General features: G+C 41.2%; 1 protein-coding gene and 1 long non-coding RNA gene across 11 annotated transcripts in view; one reads left to right on the plus strand and one right to left on the minus strand.

Annotated features, from left to right (window-relative positions):
• Positions 1-17,962, plus strand: part of EIF4ENIF1 (eukaryotic translation initiation factor 4E nuclear import factor 1) — a 46,046-nt gene extending 28,084 nt beyond the window's left edge. For 5 of the 10 annotated variants that reach the window (XM_045457365.1, XM_045457372.1, XM_045457374.1 and 2 more), the window contains exons 8-19: positions 3,717-3,852; positions 4,066-4,245; positions 4,977-5,209; positions 8,065-8,136; positions 8,592-8,775; positions 9,755-9,834; positions 10,166-10,305; positions 13,248-13,332; positions 14,613-14,751; positions 15,835-16,179; positions 16,455-16,619; positions 17,207-17,962. In XM_045457365.1, coding sequence (XP_045313321.1) covers positions 3,717-3,852; positions 4,066-4,245; positions 4,977-5,209; positions 8,065-8,136; positions 8,592-8,775; positions 9,755-9,834; positions 10,166-10,305; positions 13,248-13,332; positions 14,613-14,751; positions 15,835-16,179; positions 16,455-16,619; positions 17,207-17,448 — 2,001 coding nt within the window. In that variant the 3' untranslated portion in view covers positions 17,449-17,962. Of the gene's footprint in view, positions 1-3,716; positions 3,853-4,065; positions 4,246-4,976; positions 5,210-8,064; positions 8,137-8,591; positions 8,776-9,754; positions 9,835-10,162; positions 10,306-13,247; positions 13,333-14,612; positions 14,752-15,834; positions 16,180-16,454; positions 16,620-17,206 lie in introns of all 10 variants that reach the window. The other 5 variants (XM_045457364.1, XM_045457368.1, XM_045457367.1 and 2 more) reach the window with 2 other exon arrangements.
• LOC123587549 lies at positions 13,454-15,835 on the minus strand. Its single transcript, XR_006707381.1, has 2 exons — positions 15,683-15,835; positions 13,454-15,635 (listed from the first exon to the last, which is right to left on the minus strand). It is a non-coding gene; the product is annotated as an uncharacterized LOC123587549 (long non-coding RNA).
• Positions 17,963-22,881: the final 4,919 nt, after the last annotated feature.

Raw genomic sequence — 22,881 nt, forward strand, 5'->3', positions numbered from 1 at the left:
ATAATAGGTAACACGCATAGAGTGCTGATTGTTATAGGCTTTACATACAATAAGTCATTTAATCCTCACAAAACCCTTATAAATTAATTACTACAGTTTCCATTTTACAGACGAGGAAACAGGCACAGGTTTAAATAACTTGCCCAAAGTCACACATGTAGTAAATGGTAGAAACTGAATTTTGATTCATGCAGTTTCAGTTAAGAGTCTTTGTTTTCAGTTCACCATAACTATACTGCCTTTAAAGTATAAAAGGAGGAATAGGAACTTCACACTATATTTGGCCCTCACCCTCAACCAAAATTTGGCTAAAGCTGAGCAGTAGTTGCTACTAGGCTAAGAGGTCTCCATGTTTTTCATGAAAGTCCTGCTCATTAAGGTGTATATTCTATAGGTTCACTTAAAAGCAAAACTGGGATCAGTTAAAAATACTGATTATGCTGTATAACTCTAATATTTGCTCATTAAATGACCAATTCGGAAAACTAAGAACTATATAGGATTTGAGCATCAGTTGACAAGTGTTATATAAAGTGCTTGAAGTAGTGCATGGCACTTAGTAAGCTCTACCAGTGTTAGGTATTAATAGATAAAAATAGAATTATACCTGTATTTGTAGGCTATATATACTGGGATTACATCACATTAGAAGTTGAAAGTCATAAAAATCTATGCAAACTGAAAATTTGGATCACATGTGCAAGTAATTTCAGTTAAATAATTAAAAATAAGTTTGTTTTAGATATGATGCAACTATTACTATAGGGCCTGACATGTAACAGGTGCTTATGTATGTTGAATGAAGAAAAAGGAAATCAAAGTGGAAATCGTAAGTGATTTAGAGTGATGAACAAGGACCATGACACAGAAAACCCTTGGTGGTGTGATCAGAAGTATGCTCAGAAGAAAAGGTATAGCCTTAGGTACATTAATTGCAAATCCCCAAAGTCAAACTAGAGTGAAACAAATACAAAAATATAGAAATTTCCATAAAAGTGGAAGGTACTAAAAGAAAAATGTTAATCATTTACTAGTAAATCATTTACTAGTAAAAGCTAGTCATTGTCAAAGAAAATATTTTACAGTATCTGATCAGAATAATATGAATCCTAAGATAAGACTTATCAAATGACTTTTGTTTGAAGGACCAGACTAACAGTCATAAGTTACTTTGAAAGGTTATTAAAAATCTAGAAAGAGGGGGCCTGGGTGGCACAGTCGGTTAAGCCTCCGACTTCAGCCAGGTCACGATCTCGCGGTCTGTGAGTTCGAGCCCCGCGTCGGGCTCTGGGCTGATGGCTCGGAGCCTGGAGCCTGTTTCCGATTCTGTGTCTCCCTCTCTCTCTGCACCTCCCCCATTCATGCTCTGTCTCTCTCTGTCCCAAAAATAAATAAACGTTGAAAAAAAAAATTAAAAAAAAAAAAATCTAGAAAGAGCAGATGAAACCTAGCAGATTACATTTATAGGCTCCTCTTCTTGAACAGCTGATAGCTGACAAGAATGTTCACAGAGGATGTCTTAACCAAGAAGTCAGAGCAGTGGGTCCAGCTCTCCATTTCCTATACCAAGGTGCAGGAAATCTAACTACTGCTAGATCATCCTTGCTTGCTGTGTGGTAATAATGACTGCCTAGATGAATCGTCTCAGGATTCCTTTGGGGTTTAAAATGCTTTACTTTCTTGAAAGTGGAATTTCCAATAAATGTGTGTAAGAGTAACAGGGGTGCCTGGCTGGCTCGGTCCGTAGAGCACATGACTCTCATCTCAGGGTCGTGAGTTCAAGCCCCACCTTGAGCATGGAGGCTACTTAATAAATAAAAGTTGATTGAATGAGTAACTTTGTTTCTACTTTTTATGTTTTAGCTATAATAAAACCACTCTAACAGAAACAAAGTTGGTCATTGATCGAAGTATGGAAGGAAATGACTTTCTCAACACTTACTGTCATATCTTTAGAAAATGTCCAGTTACTTTATATTCATGTCCTTTTTCATGTTCTTCCTGTGTATCTTCTGACCTTTTTCCTATACACTATGGTCAGAGGAAATAAAAGGATTAAAATGCAAAGAGATTTTTGCTATTTATAAAATGTCAAACTCTTCAACATTATAACATTTTTAATGGCTATAGCTTTTAGTTTTAAAATAATTCCTATTTGTCACTGACATGGTTATACTTTAGATATAATTTTCAATTTTTCAGTGAAAAAATATTTAATAATGTTTCTCTTATATTTTAATTATTGCAAAAAATTTACACTTGACAGCATTAATATTGAAGGTGTGTGAGTCTTACAAGTGAAGTGTGATTGAAATTGAATCAGAAAATAGAAGTGCCACAAATAATAAATGTCATGAGTTAAAATCCTTCATTCTTGTGTTCAAGAGAAGTACTCTGTGGCTTAGTTTGGGTACATTATGAGGAAATTCTCCCAGGTGAGAATAAAAGAATCTAACCTGCTGTTGCTGCACTTTGGAAATCGGGGGTTCCAGGCATTAGATGAAACAGAGTCACTAACTTTGCCATCCGTGTACCAGTTTGGGGGAAAACCTGTTTTCTCTTTATCATTGGTATAGAAATGAAAGTTTATGCCTTACTTTCAAGGATGTGCCTCATTTTTTGGATTGACATTTGCTTTACCTTGTCTTTTCTAAATATTGATAAGAACACTGCATAAAGATCAATTTGGATATTTAACTGGATTTATGATAGCGTAGAATTAAAATATGCATTTTTTTAATGCTTCAATCTAGTTTTTAAGAAGGATTGATCATGGAAATTATTATGAAATAGTGTTGAGAAATTATTTCTGATTATAATGCATCATTTAATTGTTCTTACTAAACTGAAAACTGTTGAGGTTGGGGTTAAAAGAAAACAAACACCTGCAAACTCCCTATTAAATTCACGCCGACAAGGGGACCTGGGTGGCTCAGTCAGTTAAGCTTCCGACTTCAGCTCAGGTCATGATATCACAGTTTGGGAGTTTGAGCCCCACGTTGGGCTCTGCGCTGATAGCTCAGAGCTTGGAGCCTGCTTGGGATTCTGTGTCTCCCTCTCTCTCTGCCCCTCCCCTGCTCGCGCGCTGTCTCTCAAAAATAAATAAACGTTTAAAAAAATAAACCAATATTAGAGGACAGTTAAAAGTTAATCTTTCACATCCTGACACATTCTAAACTTTGACTGCAATTATGATCTCTGTGAGCTCTACTTTTTAGCTTTTGGCTTCCGAAATTGTCACCATTGAATTTTCTGATGTTCATTACAACCTTGAGAAAGTTGAAGTTTGAAGTAAGGGCTGTCATCATCTCTCTATACTTAATATTTAGTTGAAGACCACTCATCACCTTGGCAATGGAATGCTTTACTATGGTAATTTTGATTTTGAAACTATGTCCTCTGAGAACATTAAGTAGTACATGGAGTTTCTAATGAGGCAAAGGATAGAAATCCAAAACACATTATATGGCAAGAGATTTTTCATTATATGCTTAGAAAGTACATGATCAGTAACGCCTATCTTTGGGTTACTCAAATGACCTTGGAGGGGAAGAAAAATTAAAGATGTTGAAAATCGTAATTTCTGAGAGTATTTACCTTCAGGTCAGCAGCATCAAAGGAAGCTTCAAAGTAAGTGACCTTTTCTTAAAATTTGAACCTTGTTGTCCCTTTCACCTAGAAACTGTTATCTTAGCTCCTTTTGTCTTTCCCTTTAGATGATAGAAGATGTTTTGGGAGAAGGGTCAGTCTCTGCCAGTCGGTTCAGTAGGTGGTTCTCTAACCCGAGCCGATCAGGAAGCCGATCCAGCAGTCTCGGGTCAACACCACATGAAGAACTGGAGAGACTAGCAGGTAAAATGGCTTCAGATTCTGACCTTGAATGTAGATTGGAGCTTTCTCTGATAATGGTTCATTCTGTCTTCATTAGTTAGGGTCCATTAGGGTTAAAGGCTCTCTGGATACTTAAAAACCCCTTCAGTTTATGCCTTCTTAATACTGTTGAAGATCTGTTTCTGTGTTTTATTGGGACTAATTGATTATAAATGTATTTACTTGCAATATTAGGTCTGGAACAAGCCATCCTCTCTCCTGGACAGAACTCGGGGAATTATTTTGCTCCTATCCCACTGGAAGACCATGCTGAAAATAAAGTGGATATTTTAGAAATGCTACAGAAAGCCAAAGTGGATTTAAAACCTCTTCTTTCCAGTCTTTCTGCAAATAAAGAAAAGCTTAAGGAGAGCTGTAAGTGTTTATTAGAGTCTGCTTTAAGCATTTGAAAAAGTGTGGCTATCAGGCAGTTGGTTCTAACATACTGCTGTTTCATCAAAAGTCAGATAGTGGGTTCTATTTAATGTTTTTCAAAAAACTTTTTATCAAACAGTACCACCTCTTTGAGAATCTGGTAGTCAGTAGACTTTCCATCCAAGTCTTCCTTATTACCTGGATCCTGATCATAACACTTCCAGCTAATGTTATAGTTCTCCTGGGCATAACTTGGCAGCTTCTCACACGTTTGCCCCAGTCTGCCATTTTCTTATGTTATGCACTCTCAACATAAAACCTTAATGATAAAATAACCATAGCGAAGGTAGCAACCTTACTGATGTTAGGCTATCTGGGATTCTTGTCCCTGATAACAAGTCTCCAGAAGACTTATTATGAGAGGTCCTCCTGCAAGATGCACATTAAAGATCTTATCAAGTCTTAAAGCATTACACCCCAAGTGGTCTCCCGTTTCTAGCATTGTAACACTTACGGTTTATTTACGCCATTTCGTACTGAGTACATAGTTATGGCCTTATTTCCACTGTGATTTTAAGGGTTATCAGTTTGTCAATTAGGGCATCAACCTTTTCTGGCAACCTCACTTCAACTGTGAAATAAATTTTCACTTTAACCATCATGATAGCCCCAGAGAACTCCTACCACATACTCCCTTACTTGGCTTAATCTGGATTTTCTCAATGTTTTAGCGCATTCAGGAGTTGTGCTGTCAGTAGAAGAGGTAGAAGCAGGGCTCAAGGGCTTGAAGGTGGACCAGCAAGTGAAGAATTCAACTCCCTTCATGGCAGAACACTTAGAGGAGACCCTGAGTGCTGTAACCAGCAATCGACAACTCAAAAAAGATGGAGATATGACCGCGTTCAACAAACTAGTGAGCACCATGAAGGCAAGTGGGACTTTGCCTTCTCAGCCCAAAGTCAGCGTAAGTATTTGGCACAAACCCAAGCCTTTTCTCCTATTCCTTCTTTCTGTTCCACTTCCCTCTATAATAAATGGACTTTAAAAAAAATGGTATTCTAAGTTGGAAGTTCTTTAATAGGCATTTGGTCCTTGATGCTTTTGTGTGTTCTTTAATTATCACTGTGCTATTTGTTACTAGAAAAAGGAGCTTGTGGTTGATGGATCTTTTATAGGTGATAGTTTATAAAGATAGAAAAATTCAGATATAACTTTAAGTCATTGCCAAAAAAAGGTGTAAAAATATTTTTGGATTGTACTCTAGAGAAAGTTTCCTATTCAGCTACTTAAGCCAAAATAATTCACCATATGTTTACAGTAAATCTTTCTTTTTACGTTTTTTAATCACTCCTATACACCGGGAATTACCTGCTTTCTTGATCAGGCAATTGACAGTGCTATGAATAACTTGTAAAGTATCTAAGATGGATTTTTCAAGATCATTGCATTCTGTTAATTTACTAACTAGAAAAAGCTGTGACATGTAAAACCATCCTGGGGCATGAAGTTGGTTAGGTAGTGACTGCATGCCAGCAGATGCAGGTGTATAGTGCGTACTGGTCTTTGTCATAACACGTTAGCGGTGGTTCTTAGCCATGGCCTGTGTCAGTATTGCTGTCCCTTGATGATACAAGGTGATAAGGGAAGCAGGGCAAACATGAACAATAAAAACGTAAACATAGATTTGTTGCTAAGTTACAGCAAATTTATTAAATTGAGTTTTGCCTCGTTTTCTTTTTTTTTTTTTTTTTAATGTTTATTTATCCTTGAGATAGAGACAGAGCATGAATGGGGGAGGGTCAGAGAGAGAGAGAGGGAGACACAGAATCTGAAACAGGCTCCAGGCTCTGAGCTGTCAGCACAGAGCCCGACATGGGGTTCGAACTCACGGACTGTGAGATCATGACCTGAGCCGAAGTCAGACACTTAACTGACTGAGCCACCCAGGTGCCCCAGCCTCTTGTTTTCTTCTAACATCATCATTTCTGGGAACTACAAGTTGGTCATGGTATCAATAGCTGTTTGATTCATCGTGCCTTGTACCAAGGGAAGGCGCAATCGATTGTGGGAATTTTTTTATCTGACCAGCAGTTGACAGATTCCAACAGAGATGCCATTGTTCCTGGCCTTAATGCCAGGACTGACATACTACCTCTGGAAGAAAGCATCTTAAGTAGACTCATTCCTTTGTATCTGACCACACCATGCCAGTTATAGGGGAATGTTTTCTCTTAAACTGCTTCAGAGTTACGTCCATACAAAGAATTACTAGATCCAGATGCTTTCACATGAGCACCAGATTAAAAGATCGCAAACTATACTTTTCTCGTTCATCTGTGTCTCGGTGATTGTGTGCTTGTAAGTCAAGTGCTTGAGTCAAGTCTTGTTAAGTGCCTTCTTTTAGTGTGAATGAGTAAAGAAGTGGGAACAGGAGGATTCAAAAGTTTACCTGATGCTTTTGAACATTTTGTTTCAGATGTGATGCTAGGGTTTGATATTGACACAGTTGATCCTGCCTTGTGAGGGTAACTGGTTTGATGTTGGGGTTTCAGTGGTCTGAAATAATATTTGGCCAAGGGAGTGAGCCTCAAATGCCTGTGTAAAGGGATGGATGATATAATTCAAGTTGCTACACAAAAAGTAACACAAACTCAACCTAACCTAGAAAAGAAAGCAACAAGGAAACTAATGTTTAGCACACCAGGTATTATCCCAATGTATTGCTTGAGCTGCATGTTGTTGTTAACTCATGGTCTATTTTAAAATCAAGTCAATTACTATGGCTGTGTGTGTTATGTATATGCTATTATCCGCGTCCATCTGTCTAGGTTCAACCATATTGTTTCATCACCAAAAAAGGATATGTTGGTTCCATCTAACCTCCATTTCAAATTGAATTGTAGAGACTCTATCCTCCAAATACAGTAAGCCATGTAGTATAAAGTTGCCCTTTTTTGTTAGATGGAATTAAATGACTCTTGAGATCTCTTATTAAAATCCTCTGCAGTCCCAATTCCAAAACCAACAATAAAACACTTGGAGATCTTTGGGTTGTTTGTCATGCCTGAGGACATTGCTGTGGACCTTGGCAGCTTCATCTAGTAGAAAAGAAAACTGTACCAGAGAAAGCACTTCAGGCAGAGCTAAATGGACATAAGGATGTCCTGAAGTGCAGGAGGTAATGTCATTTGGATGACTGCTGCTGCATTAAAAGCACAAGAAGTGGAGGATCTGAATTTTGTCCTGTATACGAGACCCATTTTGTAACAGCTCATTAAAAATACTAAAGTTTAAATTTCCTGAAATGTGAAACTCTGAAATATAACAATCCTGGCCAACCTTTAATGTTGTTTACTAGGTTTTTAACTACCATCTGTAGTCTATAAATCCTGTTTCAAAGATAATGGGTAGCAAAGGTTGCCTTGAAAATTAAAATCTATAAATTATCAAAATTTCCTTCTTGTTGCTTCTTACTAGGTGCTCCTCTATTTCACCATTTCCTTTTTCTCTTCTTTGGGTCACAGTAGTAGAGACAGTGAAATGCACTAGGGTTACCACAGGGAGGAAAAGACCATCTGAGGGTCTCTGAGTGGACTTTGCATGTACATGTGCAGATTCTTTCCATTTCCAGATCTTTGGGACCTGTGTGTGATGAGCAAGTGGAACAGGTTGATCTAACTTAGATTTCTGTGCTTTGGACATCATTCTGCTTAAGTGCCAACTCCCTGGGGAGTTTTTAATGCTTTCTTGTGGTCCCCAATTAATCTGTAAGTTGTGTGTGTAAGAAGGTTAAAATAAGTTTTCCTTTGACCTTTTTAGCGAAACCTTGAAAGCCATTTGATGTCCCCTGCTGAGATTCCAGGCCAGCCTGTCCCTAAGAACATCCTGCAGGTACTTCACCATCTTATACCATGGCCTCAGAGTCCTAAACACTAGTCCTCTAAACTGGTTTTGTGTAGTGGTCCAACTTTGGGCCTTAGAGAATGATCCATGTGGTCTGACAGTTGAGGGTACAGTGTTGCTACCTGGCATAGTTCTGTGTCACTGTTAATCTCATTGTGGGGTGGGGAGGTGGCTGAAGATGACAAAGCTCTTGACTTCCAGTTTACAGGTTTACAGTTTCTATAGAAATTTAAAGTATCTAACCTATATTTGTAGCACTAACTTAAAGCAAATGTTGCTAGCTAAACAATGAGAGAAATGTGTTGCATGTACATGTGCCAATTCCTTCAGTGGAGCATGAGAGAGATTCATCGTTGGCTTCCAAAAGTTAATCCATAATTCATAGCCTCTGACTAGGAGAAAGAAATAGGCTTGTTCACAAGGATTACTTTTTCTGCCTTTAGGAACTTCTGGGTCCACCAGTTCAGAGACCTGCTTCTTCCAATCTTCTCAGTGGCCTTATGGGGAGTTTGGAGCCTACAACATCTTTATTAGGCCAAAGAGCACCTTCTCCTCCCTTGTCACAGGTGTTTCAAACACGAGCAGCCTCAGCAGACTACCTTCGTCCTAGAATACCATCACCAATTGGTAAATGCTGCTGTGCATTGGGGCGCCTGGGTGGTAAATGCTGCTGTGCACAGATGTCTGTCCATTCTCCCCTAAACCACCACAAAGGTTATACTTGTCCCCTAGAACTGGCATGGTCTTTTTCATGGGTATCCTTGAAGAATTTAAAAAGAAATCTGAGAATTTATTATGCTTTTTTTGGGGGGTATGGTGAGGCACAAAATTGGAAGATAGTTTATCTGGCTGCCCTTCTAGATAAATATGTTCATATTATAGTTTTCTCTCCTAAGATTGATCACAATTATGTAAATTGGATCTAGCTCTTTAGTCTTGTTCCCTATTTTGGGAATTCAATCCAAAAAAGTTAATTTGGCTTACTAGGTTTTTCCTTGATAGAGTAGAAGTCAGGCTAGTGGCTCTCTACCAACCTAATGAAGTTGGTATGCAGTTAACTGTGAGCGCTGGTGGCTGATACAGAATGTAAATAGAAGAAGCAGTTCTAGAAAGCAGTCTAACATGAGTGTTGTGCAAAATCTCATTGTTTTCTGTCACCCTGGACCACATTAGGCTGCTGGCCACTCTGGCCCCTGCCAGTCATACCTTGAGAGTAAGTTTTTGTAATCTTCCTTCCACAATTCGCAAGATAGAATGGAAAGAATGTAAACCTCAAAGCACTGGACTCTGGTTGTCAGCTGTTTCCATGATAAGGAGCCAAATCACTGAGTAAAAAGCACTTCTCTCTGAGAGTTCTCAGCTCTGAAGGGACAGAGCTGAAGCTTAGTGGGGAAGATGTGAATATAGCAGTTTGGATCATTAAGTGCTCTGATTAAGGTCCACATCACCCAGTGTGGACTACAGAAGAGGGACATCATCAGCCTGGAAGTCACCACTTCCCTGAAAGAGATGGTGTTCAGTAAGAAGCAGCATGCATTAGTGATAACGTCTCTCTAATGGATGTGTGCTCTCTTGACATTCACTGAATCTGCAACTTTCCCATCAGGTTTTACACCAGGACCACAGCAGCTACTCGGAGATCCATTCCAAGGCATGCGCAAACCCATGAGCCCAGTCACGGCCCAGGTCAGTCTGAACTTTCTCTAACTCAATTTTTCGCTTGTTTTTCATCCTTCTTGTTGACTGTGGGATGGAAAATTAAATTGTTGCAATGCTTAGAAGTGAGTTTGAACTATAAACCAAGCTCAATGAAGGCCAGAAAATTGGTGAACAAAGTCACACTTTGTTAAAATCTTGTTCGGTGGGTGGCAGCACAGTTTAGTCAGGTTTGCAGTATCTAATTTCTCTCAGCTGCTGCATAAACATACCTTTCTAAGAGTGAAGAGAGACCTTTGTAGAAAGTGCATTGACTGTCCTCATTTTTCTCGGATCTTCCTCTGCCTCTTCTGCTCAGCAGATGAGCCAGCTAGAATTACAACAGGCAGCTTTGGAGGGGCTGGCCTTGCCACATGACCTTGCGGTGCAGGCAGCAAACTTCTACCAGCCTGGTTTTGGCAAACCACAGGTGGACAGAACCAGAGACGGATTCAGAAACAGGTAAGTTACTAATCCTGCCCTTGTGGGGATTTGCATATTAATTTTCATCAGATTAGCAAATTGGTTATCCATAGTAAAATTCTGTGATACACACTGCTACATTGTACAATATATGGTGAGAATTCTGTCTCCCAAGTGTTCAGTAGAGGAAGTGATATGATTGAATTCTGTAGGGACATAGGCTTTTTTCATTATATATGATTTTTATATTCTTGATTTAAAGGATTCATTTTTACAAATGTAGCTAGCTAATATAGCTCCTTATTTATAATTGTTAGATGATGAAAATTTAGTAAAACTCCATCTAGGTTCTTCCCCTACAGATTCCTTGTTGAGTTACCAAACTGTCCTTTGATGCAGGTTTGTTGATCCATGGTTTGTTGGTCAGAGTTAAGGTTTGTTGATCAAAGCTATTAACAAATGATTAATGACCTCAGTCTCCTCCTGTTCCTTCCGATATTTGCAACTAGTAGTAAAACAAGCCATTACTTAGGGGGAAAGGGCTAGCAATATTGTTCTTTTTTGTTGTAAAATAAAACAGAAAACTGCATTAAACAAATGTACAGCTTATTACAAGACAAAATCCTTTGTTAGCTACCCAGAAGCTATGTGTCCTGTCCCAGTAATACCCCTTTCCTCCCTCAGAAGTCATCCCATCCAGCCTTTAAAAGTAAATACTGGGGCACCTGGCTGGCTCAGTAGGAGGGGCATGTGACTCTTGATCTCAGGGTCATGAGTTCAAGCCCCACGTTGGGTGTACAGATTACTAAAAAAATAAACTTTTAAAAATTGAAGAAAAATAAAAGGAAATGCCACCTTAATTTCTTCAATTTTATCACCAAAATGTTTATCCCTGAAACATTAAGTCCTGCCCATACAGTATACTTGGTAGTTAAGAGGTACTTGTGTTTTGGTATCTTTCTTAAAATTGTATCAGTGTCTCATTGTCTTGCTTCATCTGTTTTTATGTGTTGACCCTTTCAGAAGACACTGAGACTTAGTAAGTACTGTGTATTCTTGCATAAATGCATCCTATATATAGTAGCCCTCACCCTAAAGGACTGATCTCAGGACTGGTCTATTGAACCCGTCACTGGATTTCTCTCTATAATATAATGTAGTTTCTTAATAATTCATTGACTTGATTTAATTGACTTTCAAAGCACTTTTGATATCCATAATTTTATTTGCTCTTGGCAACATCCTGAGGTAGATGGTGTAAATAACTGCATTTTACAGATACAGAAACTTAGGTTTTTTTGTTTTTTTGTTTTTTTGTTTTTAATTTTTTTTTTCAACGTTTATTTATTTTTTTGGGGACAGAGAGAGACAGAGCATGAACGGGGGAGGGGCAGAGAGAGAGGGAGACACAGAATCGGAAACAGGCTCCAGGCTCTGAGCCATCAGCCCAGAGCCCGACGCGGGGCTCGAACTCACGGACCACGAGATCGTGACCTGGCTGAAGTCGGACGCTTAACCTACTGCGCCACCCAGGCGCCCCGAAACTTAGGTTTTTAAAATGCAAGTTACTCAAAATGAAGACCCAAGTCAGTGTCAGTAGAGCCTTTATGTTGTTTGGATCAAATGTCAACCTCTAAGGCCCTCCCTGAACACCCTGTATACAGTTATGTCCCCTAACAGATATGCCTTTCTCCTTGTCTCTATTTTTTCTTATGGTGCTTATCACCTTCCAGGTTACTATTTATGTTTTGTCTATTTCTCTGCCTATAGTAACTTTTCTGCCCTACAAACAAAAGAATGTAATGAGGCCAGAGATTTTTTTTGTCTGTTTTGTTTATTGCTGGATCACCAGCACTTACCCCAGTTTCTAGCACAAATATGTTTATCAGAAGGAATATATGATAGGTTGTGCAGAACCACCAGACTTGGGGTTTTCCTCATGATCACTCAGAGTACTACTGATCTGTTTCTTCTTTGTTGTCATGCTCAGATTCTCTGTGGCAGCAGTGGGGCTTATCTGGTACTGACTGGAAAGAAGCCATGGTTTAGCATTCTCATCTTTATGATTTAGGAATTTCCAGAATCACTAAGGCTTTGGCCCTCATGGCACAAGGTCTGACAGCTGAAATGCAGTGAAACTCTCATTAGCCAGTGAGCTCATATAATTCATTCTTCTCTCAGCCTGTTTACATCTTCATCATCTGTTTTCTCCAAGTTAAGGGAGAATGGATAAAATGGGGAGAAAAGAGAAGTCTGTTGTTTTAAACTTTATTTGGAAGACTTGGGATCAACTTTGTGTGTGGACCAAGAGTGATGGGGAATGCTGCATGTAACTGGGTCTTAAAATAGCTGAAGCTCTTGGCCCTCTATTTGAACCAGTGTCTTACGAAGCATCAATTCTGTGCCAGGCCCTGTGCTGATCAGTATTGCTCCCTACTCTCTGGAGCACAACCTGGACCACAGAATGAAGGCCCTCCTTAGCCTACCTCACTGGCATAGTCTACAAGTAAAGTATATGCCAGCCCTGGATAACTCTACATTCCCAAGACCATATACCTGATCCTTCTACCTGAATCATTGTTCTCCATCTTCTAGCTTTCTCATTGGTCACACCCAATTCAATGCAGTTCCTCCCCAAGGTCCCTTCAGTAGGAATATTCTGTCACTCCTTCTATACCTCATTTTCCCATTATACCTTATTAGTATCTAATATGTACATACCTTAGTTTCCCCTAGGTTAGCGTCTCCCCAGTGGACAAAAGAGTTCCTGCAAGGCCCAGGACCATGTTTAATCTTTTGTCTCCCCTTAGAACTTAGCACGTGGTTTTGCATATATTAGGCACTTAATAAATGCTTGGGAAATTGAAATGGATGAGGGAAACAGGATATTAAAGTCCTAAGCTGGTCTTGAGTATTCTGTGGTTTTAGGATTTGGAGTTGGAGCAGCTTGGAGCTCATACTGATACTTGGTTTGTTCACAGGCAACAACGAGTGACCAAGTCACCAGCACCCGTGCACCGAGGGAATTCCTCTTCCCCTGCCCCTGCTGCCTCCATCACAAGCATGGTCAGTGACATTTGCTTTTGTGAACAACTTCAAGGCTTCTCCGTTCAATTGTACCTATGTTGTATCACTCTGTGCCCCAAAGTGTCCTTGAGTGCCTTCCATAGGAATAACTGACTCAGTCTTTCACACTTGCTTATTTATTAGGTCTTCCCCTTTCAGGATACAGTCTAACTCTTAAGATTCTAGTGAAGCCCCTACATTGGGGAAAGTTTGTTCCAGCAGATAGAGGAGTATGATCTACAACATATAAGGTAATGTAGTGTGTTCAAACAAATGAACAGTTGGATTGGGGAGAAGGGGAGGATAGGGGCCAAAGATAGGTGAGATGGAGGGGTGAATGGGATTGGACCATGAGGAGTCCAATGAAACATAGTGGAGACTTCACAAATTCAGATTCAGGTCTCAGTGATATGAATTAGGGCTAGGACAAAGGAGTTTGCTTCTTTATGACGATAAATCTAGTTTTACCACTGACTCATTCATGTACCAGCATTTTTTTTTTTTTTTTTTTAAGTTTTATCCCCCAAAGATCTTTATCATCTAGTTAAAGCTGATAGACAAAGGGAAAAACTATTACTCTGCTTCAGGACCCCAAATGGGTCTCTGCATTACTAGAAGGGGCTCTTGTGTTCATAATTCATGCCCTGTCTCCTACTATCAAGGATTTAGGGTTAATGAGAAAAGTCACATGCACAGTAAAATCATCAAAGTAAAAATAGGCAGTGAAGAGATGAGGAAGAAAATGACCCCAAATGGTGAGTCCTAGGGCCTGAGGAGATTATTAAGATAATTGTGAATTTCCTGGTAGCCAAGTTAAGATGGGATATAATTAAGACTATAGAGGAATTTAGGTTCTGAGGTTGTCTCTGAATTATCCTTTCCCAGTTGACAGGGCTCTTGCTCTAGAGTATACTTCTGGCCATGTTCTTCCCCTGTTCTCAGCCTAATCCCAGGCTGGGAAAATGGCTGAAGCAGAGGTTGCATAGGTAGGTCCCTATCACCACAGACACAGACGGGTAGGTTGAAGTTCTATGCTTTAACTACCTTTGTGCTAGAGCTAAGTCTAGGTTTTGGTGAAAGTGAGATGTGAGCAAGGGTGATGCACTTGGGACACCACCCATATGGCCCACCTGTTTCTTTTCCTCTAGCGGGTAAACACCAGAACATTGGAGTTGGCCTCTGCACGTGTAGCCAATAAAGGGACTCCAGTTTGACCAATTAACTCTGGCTTGATTAGGAAAGGCAGTTAGAGAATGTGCTAATACTGTTTTTCTCTGCAGCTTTCTCCTTCCTTCACCCCTACCTCAGTGATTCGTAAGATGTATGAGAGCAAAGAGAAAAGCAAGGAGGAGCCAGCATCTGGAAAAGCAGCAGCAGCTCTTGGTGACAGTAAAGAGGACACTCAGAAGGCCAGTGAAGGTACTACAGAGCTGTTGAGGGTGTACTGCCTAAGAGTATGTGACAGAGCATGGGCTTGAGTGCTAATCAGTTGACCTGATTTTCTGCAAATCCCTGCACAAAACCCCTGCCTGCTTTGGAATACACAGTTCTGTTTGACAATGAGAAGTGTTCAGCCAGCTTCACGGTTGCTTAACCACTTGAAATTCTGACCAATCTAATAGTGGTACAGGACGAAGAATGAGATTTCGTTTAGAATCCTTATTGAGGCTTCATAGTTGAATTATTAGTACATTCAGCAAATTAAATTAACATGGTACAACCAGTTTTACTTCTGAAAGGTTCTCTCTGGTCTACAGAGACTAAGTATCCAACAAAATCTGTGCAATGGGTGAATAATAAGGTGTGGAAAGCCTTTTAGAAGTGTATAGAAAATGTGAGCAAGGCTTTTAGGAATCGCACAGTTGGGATTGTCAAGGAAATGTGAAGTGGTTCTAATAGGTTTGCACAAGTCTAGAGTCTTGGTCTGAGAGCTTTTTGCCTGTGAGAAAGCTTCTGAAAAAAAAAAAAAAAAATCCTGTCCTACTAAAAGGCAATTCAGATTTCTTCACTAGTCTGTAATTTAAATTTCCATTGCAGTGGATTTGCATAATTTTACTTTCACTTGACTTTCCCCTTAGGCTAAAAAAGCATGTTAATCTAGGATAGTACTAGCTCCCACACAGATCCAGACCACAACCATATGGGCAGGCAGAGCAAGGTGCCTGAGTTAGACCACCAGACCATAAGCCAGATTCACTTGCCCATAGCTATTCCTGGGTTGGGAAGATTAGAAGAAGAGTAAACTCTGTTCCAGCAATGTATTTGGAGACTAGAAAACTTGTGGTCTTGTTCCAGCTCTGTCCCTGACAAACTACCCCTGTGTCCTTGACTAGGCCTATTCATAAGGTACATGGTGTTTTCTATGAAACAATCCTCTGAATTTGTAAGATCAAATAAGATTGTAAACTTCCTAAGAAGTGAGATTTACTGGATCGTTGGGAAGACAGCATGTTTGGGAGAAGTTTGCCAGTACCAAAATATTCTCTGTCTGGGTCCTTACAGAGAACCTAGTGTCCTCCAACTCTGTGCCCAGTGCTGATCGAGACTCTTCTCCCACTACAAATCCCAAACTGTCAACATTGCAGCGGTCTTCATGTTCTACCCCACTATCTCAAACCAACCGTTACACCAAAGAGCAAGATTATCGATCTAAAGCAACTGGGAGAAAAACACCCACCTTGGCATCCCCAGTTCCAGGAACACCTTTTCTCCGCCCTGTCCACCAAGTTCCCCTTGTCCCCCATGTTCCAATCGTTCGGCCTGCTCACCAGCTTCACCCAGGGTTGGTCCAAAGGATGCTGGCCCAGGGAGTACATCCACAGCATCTTCCAAGTTTGCTCCAAGCTGGTAAGTTTCTGACCTGGCATGACAGCATTTGCCAGAATGGATGAAGTACTGTACTATGAGAGGTTTTTTTGTTTGTTTCTTATCTCTAGAAAGATGTTGCTAGATTTTTCCATCTAACTGGTGGGCAGTGGGTCCAATCCAGTGTATCCCTTAGTCCATTAAAAGATTAGGAACCTAACTTAAGCACTGTTCATTGTTAAACTCGTAGATCAGCAAAGCTTGAAAATTTCCAGGTAGATTACTTCTCATCACTGGTTTTTCCCCCTGTCCAACAGGTGTGCTTCCTCCTGGGATGGACCTGGCTCATTTACAGGGAATATCAGGCCCAATCCTGGGTCAACCCTTCTACCCTTTACCTGCAGCTAGTCACCCTCTCCTAAACCCTCGTCCTGGGACACCTCTGCATCTGGCAATGATGCAGCAGCAGCTACAGCGCTCAGGTAGGTTCAGGAATGGGCCAGGGGAGCTGGGGATGGGCTGAACAGGCTTAAAGCTTTTGGACCAGTTTCCAGTGGAGGGGATGAATTAGCACAGTTCATTCTTTAAACTTATCCTAGCAAGATCGGGATAAGGGGATAATCAGAGAATATGAACCCACTTCTGTGGGATTTGGAACGCCTGTCCCTGTAAGGACAATGGGAGAGCTGATGATGCTCTGGCATTTTTGTCCTTTGCCTCTTGAAGAGAGGAGGCTGAGAATCCTGACAGAGGTTCAGCACAGGGACTGTACAGAGTAGATGCCTTCTCCCCATCTAATGTTAGTACTTTTATGATATGATTGCTTGTCTGTCATGGGAAGTAGTGGACGTGCCATTTAGGATGGCTTCTCAATGTGGATGACTTCTGAATAGCCCTGCTTTCCAAGGTACTGTCTTGTATTTTGTAAAGGAGTTAAGCCCTGTAATAAATCCTCTGGTAAAGAATTCTATTTGTAGTTTTATGAATAGGATTTGAATAAGGCAAGTTCTGATACAGAACTACTTTCCCCTACATGCTGAGTGATAACCCTTCTTTCTTATCCCCATAGTTCTTCATCCCCCAGGCTCTGGTTCCCAGGCAGCAGGTGTCAGCGTTCAGACGAACCCTCAGAATGTGCCCACCCGATCAGGCCTGCCTCACATGCACTCTCAGCTGGAGCACCGCCCCAGCCAGAGGAGCAGCTCCCCAGTGGGCCTCGCCAAGTGGTTTGGCTCAGATGTGCTACAGCAGCCCCTACCCTCCATGCCTGCCAAAGTCATCAGTGTAGATGAATTGGAATACCGACAATGAACAGGGCAGGCAGGCTCACCTATGCCTGGACCTACGGTGGTACCCTGATCAGGATTCTGCTTCATCTTGGGTTGATTTACAGGCTTTTACTTTGGAGCATTCTGTGCAAAGCTGTTTAGGGAAGCCCAGGCACCTGGTGTGGTCTGCATTGACAGAAGGATCTTAACCAATTGAATGGAGCCTACATGGTCTGAATATAGGATGCACAGTGTTGTCAGTCCTGGAAATAGTCTTTTTTTTTTTGTAAGATATGTGAATGAAGTGTTGGTGTCTTCACCAAGAGGTGGCACCTAAGGGTTCTAAGGAAATAAATGTATAGACCCTATGTACAGACTTGTGTATAAACAACTTTTGTATATACATATAGGATAGCTTTTTTGAACTTATACAGCTGTATATAAAAGTAGCTGGTATTAGTTAAGCCTGTGTCAACAGTTTGGATTTTTTTCACTTGTACATTTGGGACTTTTTCTTTTGGTTGATTAAAGTTGCATATGCTAAGTGTGTGAATGAAGTGAATGGCACTGTTGTGTTTCAATTCATTCCTTCTCATTTACCACCAGCTGACCTATGAGGTTCAGTAGGTTCCCTTAGGGAACCTGAAGTTTTAATTTTTATGTTTATTTTTGAGAGAGTGTGAGCAGGGGAGGGACAGAGAGAAACACAGAATCTGAAGCAGACTCCAGGCTCTGAGCTGTCAGCACAAAGCCCAACACAGGGCTCAAACTCACAGACCACGAGATCATGACCTGAGCTGAAGTCAGACCCTTAACTGACTGAGCCACCTAGATGCCCCTTAATTTTCCTTTAAAACTCAGAATTGAGCTTGATCTCATTTAGGAGGAGGAAACATTGTCCACATTTTCTGGGCCTTGAAGACTCTAATGGGACAGCTTAGGCTGGAATGGCCCTATAGAAAGCCTTGTGGTTAACACCAGATTATAATGTATAATATCTTAGATTAAAACCACCTAGTGAAAACAATTTATTGGGTAATAATGCATATGGTAGCTTTTCCCAAACAAATCCACATTTACTAGGGCAGAATTGAATAGTCTGTTGGCATCCTGTTCTCCAGCTCAAAGTCACCTATAAAGAAAAACAGGGCCTCCTAGTTCTCATTCAACCCTTCTTTTTCCATACGAAACTATCCTTAAGACTGATGCAGTCTCCTTGTGTTTTGTATCTCATTCCTCAGCTCACAATTATTTTTATTCACCTTAACTATATGCATAGCATTAGAGAACAGGATTCTACAAGAATACTATAGCTATGGTCTTGAGTCCCCTTTGCTGACTCAAGGTTTTTCAGTCCTGGTGATCTGAGGTGGTAACTTATTTCTCAAGTTAATTTGCCCTAGTTCTCAGTACTTGTTCATTTAGGGCCATCAAACTACTTTGACTTCATGCTAGAGGGTCAAATAATGAGGCTGTTCTTGGATTCACAGGTGAAGGGCTAGGTAGTTGGATTTTGACTGCAAGGGTAAAAAACAGCCTGAGTCTTCAGTGTTAGGCGCATTGCCTATAAACCTGGAGCTGTCCACCCTATCACTTCCAGGAATATAAGAAACCAGGTTGCCTTAAACCTAGCTTTGTGGATTGAGCATGAAGTCTTCCTAGGAAGTATTTCATTAATCCTCCTGCTCCCCAAACCCCCATGGGATTTACTCAGTGGAATGCCGTAGCTTCAGAAATAGATCCTATGTTTAGAATTCTTACAAATGCCACAGGTGTAAGCTAGAAAGCAGTCTCAAGTAACAATGGGAGAACACAGATACCTGAATCCAGTTCTACCTTTCCTGTGTTGTCCTCTTTGACTTCTTTTCCCCTTGGTGTTGAACCAAGAGTTGTAGGGTGGGAAGAATTCAGCTGGAGCTGCCAATAAGGGTTTCTCTTCAGGCTAGAAGCTAGTAGGGATCAAAATGAACATAGGCACCAAGCAACTGGCAAAGCCATTAGCCACTGATTGGTAAGATACAGCCAGAAGGAAATAAGGGAATGCTGCTAACGCTAGCACATTACAAAGTAGACCTACAGACTTCAAAACTATTCTGGTGTTGGGGTGGGGGGAGCGGAAGCAAAACAGGAAGCTAATTCAGTTTTTAAGGAGCTAAGAACCTGATAAAAGGGTTGGAGCAGGAGGAAGTGATGTCTAAGCTAACAGGGGAGAGAGGTCTTAAATGGACCAACTTTGGGAAGTCTAGCAGGCATGAGATTAGAAACAATCAGGATTAGAAGGATGTGCAACACAGAGGTTATGAAGTCATGGGAATAAAACATATAGCACAAGGAATACAGGCAATGATGCTGTATGGGGACAGCTACAACTGTGAGCATAGCATAACATGTAAACTTTCTGGATCACTGTAGTATACCTGAAACTAATGTAACATTGCGTGTCAACTATACCTAAATTTAAAAAACAAAATGGTGAAGAGGCACCTGGTGGCTCAGCAGGTTGAGCGGCCTACTTCAGCTCAGGTCATGATCTCATACTTTATGAGTTCAAGCCCCACATTGGACTCACTGCTGTCAGTGCAGAGCCCACTTCGGATCCTCTATCCTCTCTGCCCCTCCCCAACTTGTGCTCTCACTCTCAAAAATCTTTAAAAAAAATAAATTTTTTATTTTTTTTTTTTAATGTTTATTTTTTGAGAGAGAGCACGCCAGCAGGGGAGGGGCAGAGAGAGAGGGAGACACAGAATCCGAAGCAGGCTCCAGGCTCTGAGCTGTCAGCACAGAGCCCGACGTGGAGCTCAAACCCACAAACCGTGAGATCATGACCTGAGCCAAAGTCTGACGCTTTAACCAACTGAGCCACCCAGGCGCCCCAAAAATAAAAATTTTTAAAAAGGTTAAGAGGAGCTAAGAAATATGGAAGGCCTCCTCAATGCAAAACAGAAGAAGGCCACAAAGAACCTCATGGAAGACCTACTGTTAAGGAGAGTGGTCAGGTAGGAGGAAAGAACAGTGCCTCCAAAAGGAAGCGGTTGAGCAGCCAGTACTTGGGAAGTCAGTGCAAGCAATGAGAAGTGGGGGAAAAAATTGGCAAGTACAGCCAACCCTTTTTCGAAACATAGTTGAATACCTTATAAGCCAGACTCTAAGATTGAACCGAAGTCAGGTCCACTGACTTCTTTGTAAATGAAAGAGAAGAGCACAAACTCCAGGAATGAAGATAACCTACAGGTGTATACTCTGATTCTTCAATAATTCTATGTCCTTTACCAACAACAGATTCAAGGATAGGCGGGGTGCCTGGGTGGCTCAGTTGGTAGAGCGTCCAACTTTGGCTCAGGTCATGATCTCACAGTCTGTGGGTTCAAACCCTGTGTAAGAGGCATGTGACCCAATTAAGGCCGTAAGACACAGGACAAATTGGGCAGTTTCTGGGAAATAGCTTCCCAAAAAAGATAAAAACCAGCCCTCTTTAGTATCCTCTGGATGCTGATGTAAAGCATCAATGTAAATCGTATTCTGTGATTGTGAGGGGAGCCAGCTGCTCAGCAAAGCCAAACTACAGTGGACAGAGTAGATTGATAAAAAAAATCTGGATCCTCAATGGCATTACAGCTGCCATGAGCCCATCTGAGTGAGTTCCAGACAACTTATGTGAGAGACCAAGTTTCCTTCCACTTCAGCTGGTTTAGTTAGTATTTGCTGTAAAATACAACTAAACGCATTCTAACATTAAAGGCACAGGACACTGAGTCTGCTTATTTGTGCTATAAAAAAGATCAGGAAAGGGGTGCCTGGCTGGCTCACTCATTAGAGTATGTGACTCTCGATCTCAGGGTTGTGAGTTCGATCTCCAGACTGGATGTAGAGATTGTTTAAATAAACTTAAGGGGTACTGGGGTGGGTGAGTCAGTTAAGTGTCCAACTTTTGACTATGGCTCAGGTCATGATCTCACGGTTCATGAGTTCAAGCCCCACATGACTAAACTGTCAGTGCAGAGCCTGCTTGGGATTCTCGCTATCTCCCTCTCTCTCTACACCTCCCCCACGGGCATGCACACACAAGTTCTCTCAAACTTGTGGCTCGGTCGGTTAAGCATCCAACTTCAGCTCAGGTCATGAGCTCACGGCTCGTGGGTGTGGGCCCTGCATTGGGCTCTGTGCTGACAGCTCTGAGCCTAGAGCCTGCTTCGGATTCTGTGTCTCCCTCTCTCTCTGCCCCTCCTGTGCTTGCAGTCTGCCTCTCCTCTCAAAAATAAACAACAACAAAAAAATTATTTTTTTAAAAACCAGGAAAGAAATGGAGTATGTAACTGCACAGGGAATTCAAGCTTTGAAAGCCAAACCACTGTAGTCTTGGAGTTCAAGAGAAAGCCTTTACTATGGGAATGCCTCTCCTTAGCAGCCCTACCCCAGACAGCATTTCTAACACAAAACTATACTCCTCTCCCAGAACTCTCAAGTCTGAGCCCAAAAAGAAAGAAAGGAAAAAGGTAGGGTAATGTTCTCCTCAAGCATCAAGGGGCCAATGATGCAGGGAGGGGAGGATGTTGAATGATGGAAGCAAGGCCTATTCAAAGCACATCAGAAGTCCCTGGATGAACTGGATTTCAGCAACCTCCCCTACCCAACATCCTAGCAATGCTAAATTCTTGCCCAATGATGTGAATTTGAACATGAGGACTCCCCTGAAACACAGTATTTGCTCTGGTTGGAGAGCAAACCTTGCTGGAAATCTCACAGCTCAGAAAGTCAATATTTCTCTAAAGAATTGGGGTAGGCTCTAGAGTATGGCCTCTATCATGAATGCACCAGGGATATCAAGGTCTATATCCTGCAAAGTGACTGGGACACCAGGCCTGAGGGGCTTATCTCCTATGTCTGGGGACAGAGGTGAGCTCAAGCTCCAGGAAAACTATCAGGGAAACAACTGTCACTCAGGTAGCATAAGTAACAAGCACTGGAAAAGGCTGAGTATATGGATAATCCCACATCCTCAGCCCCCACAACCTGTTAGAAGCTCTAGCTCACTTCACCTAAAATCAAACTGTCTTTCTGCAAATCTGTTTCCCTTCCTAATTTTCTCAGGGACTGCCCTTCTCTATCATCCCTGTAATCCATACTGAAATAATCTTTGACTTCTCTTCTTCCACAGAGCAAGTCAATCTCGGTACGTACATGCCCATACCTTCCCTTTGCCATTATTCTCACTAACCCAGTCTACTGCACAAAAATTTTTGCCAATAAATTTCCCAATATTCAAGGAAATCCCTTTATATTCCTGTCTTTCCAGCAAAAACCTCTGATTATGCCCTTAGTGCCCTCTCAAATAGTCTTGACCTCACCTTTCCATCTAACATCCCACCTTCATACATACACATATGTGGACACACAAACCTCTGCTCAGGTAAAGGAAAGAGACCAATGATAAGAGCCAACATTCACTAAGTACTTACATGCCAAATACCGTGCTAAG

The sequence above is a fragment of the Leopardus geoffroyi genome, chromosome D3, assembly GCF_018350155.1.
Source record: "Leopardus geoffroyi isolate Oge1 chromosome D3, O.geoffroyi_Oge1_pat1.0, whole genome shotgun sequence".
Classification (NCBI taxonomy): Eukaryota; Metazoa; Chordata; class Mammalia; order Carnivora; family Felidae; genus Leopardus; species Leopardus geoffroyi.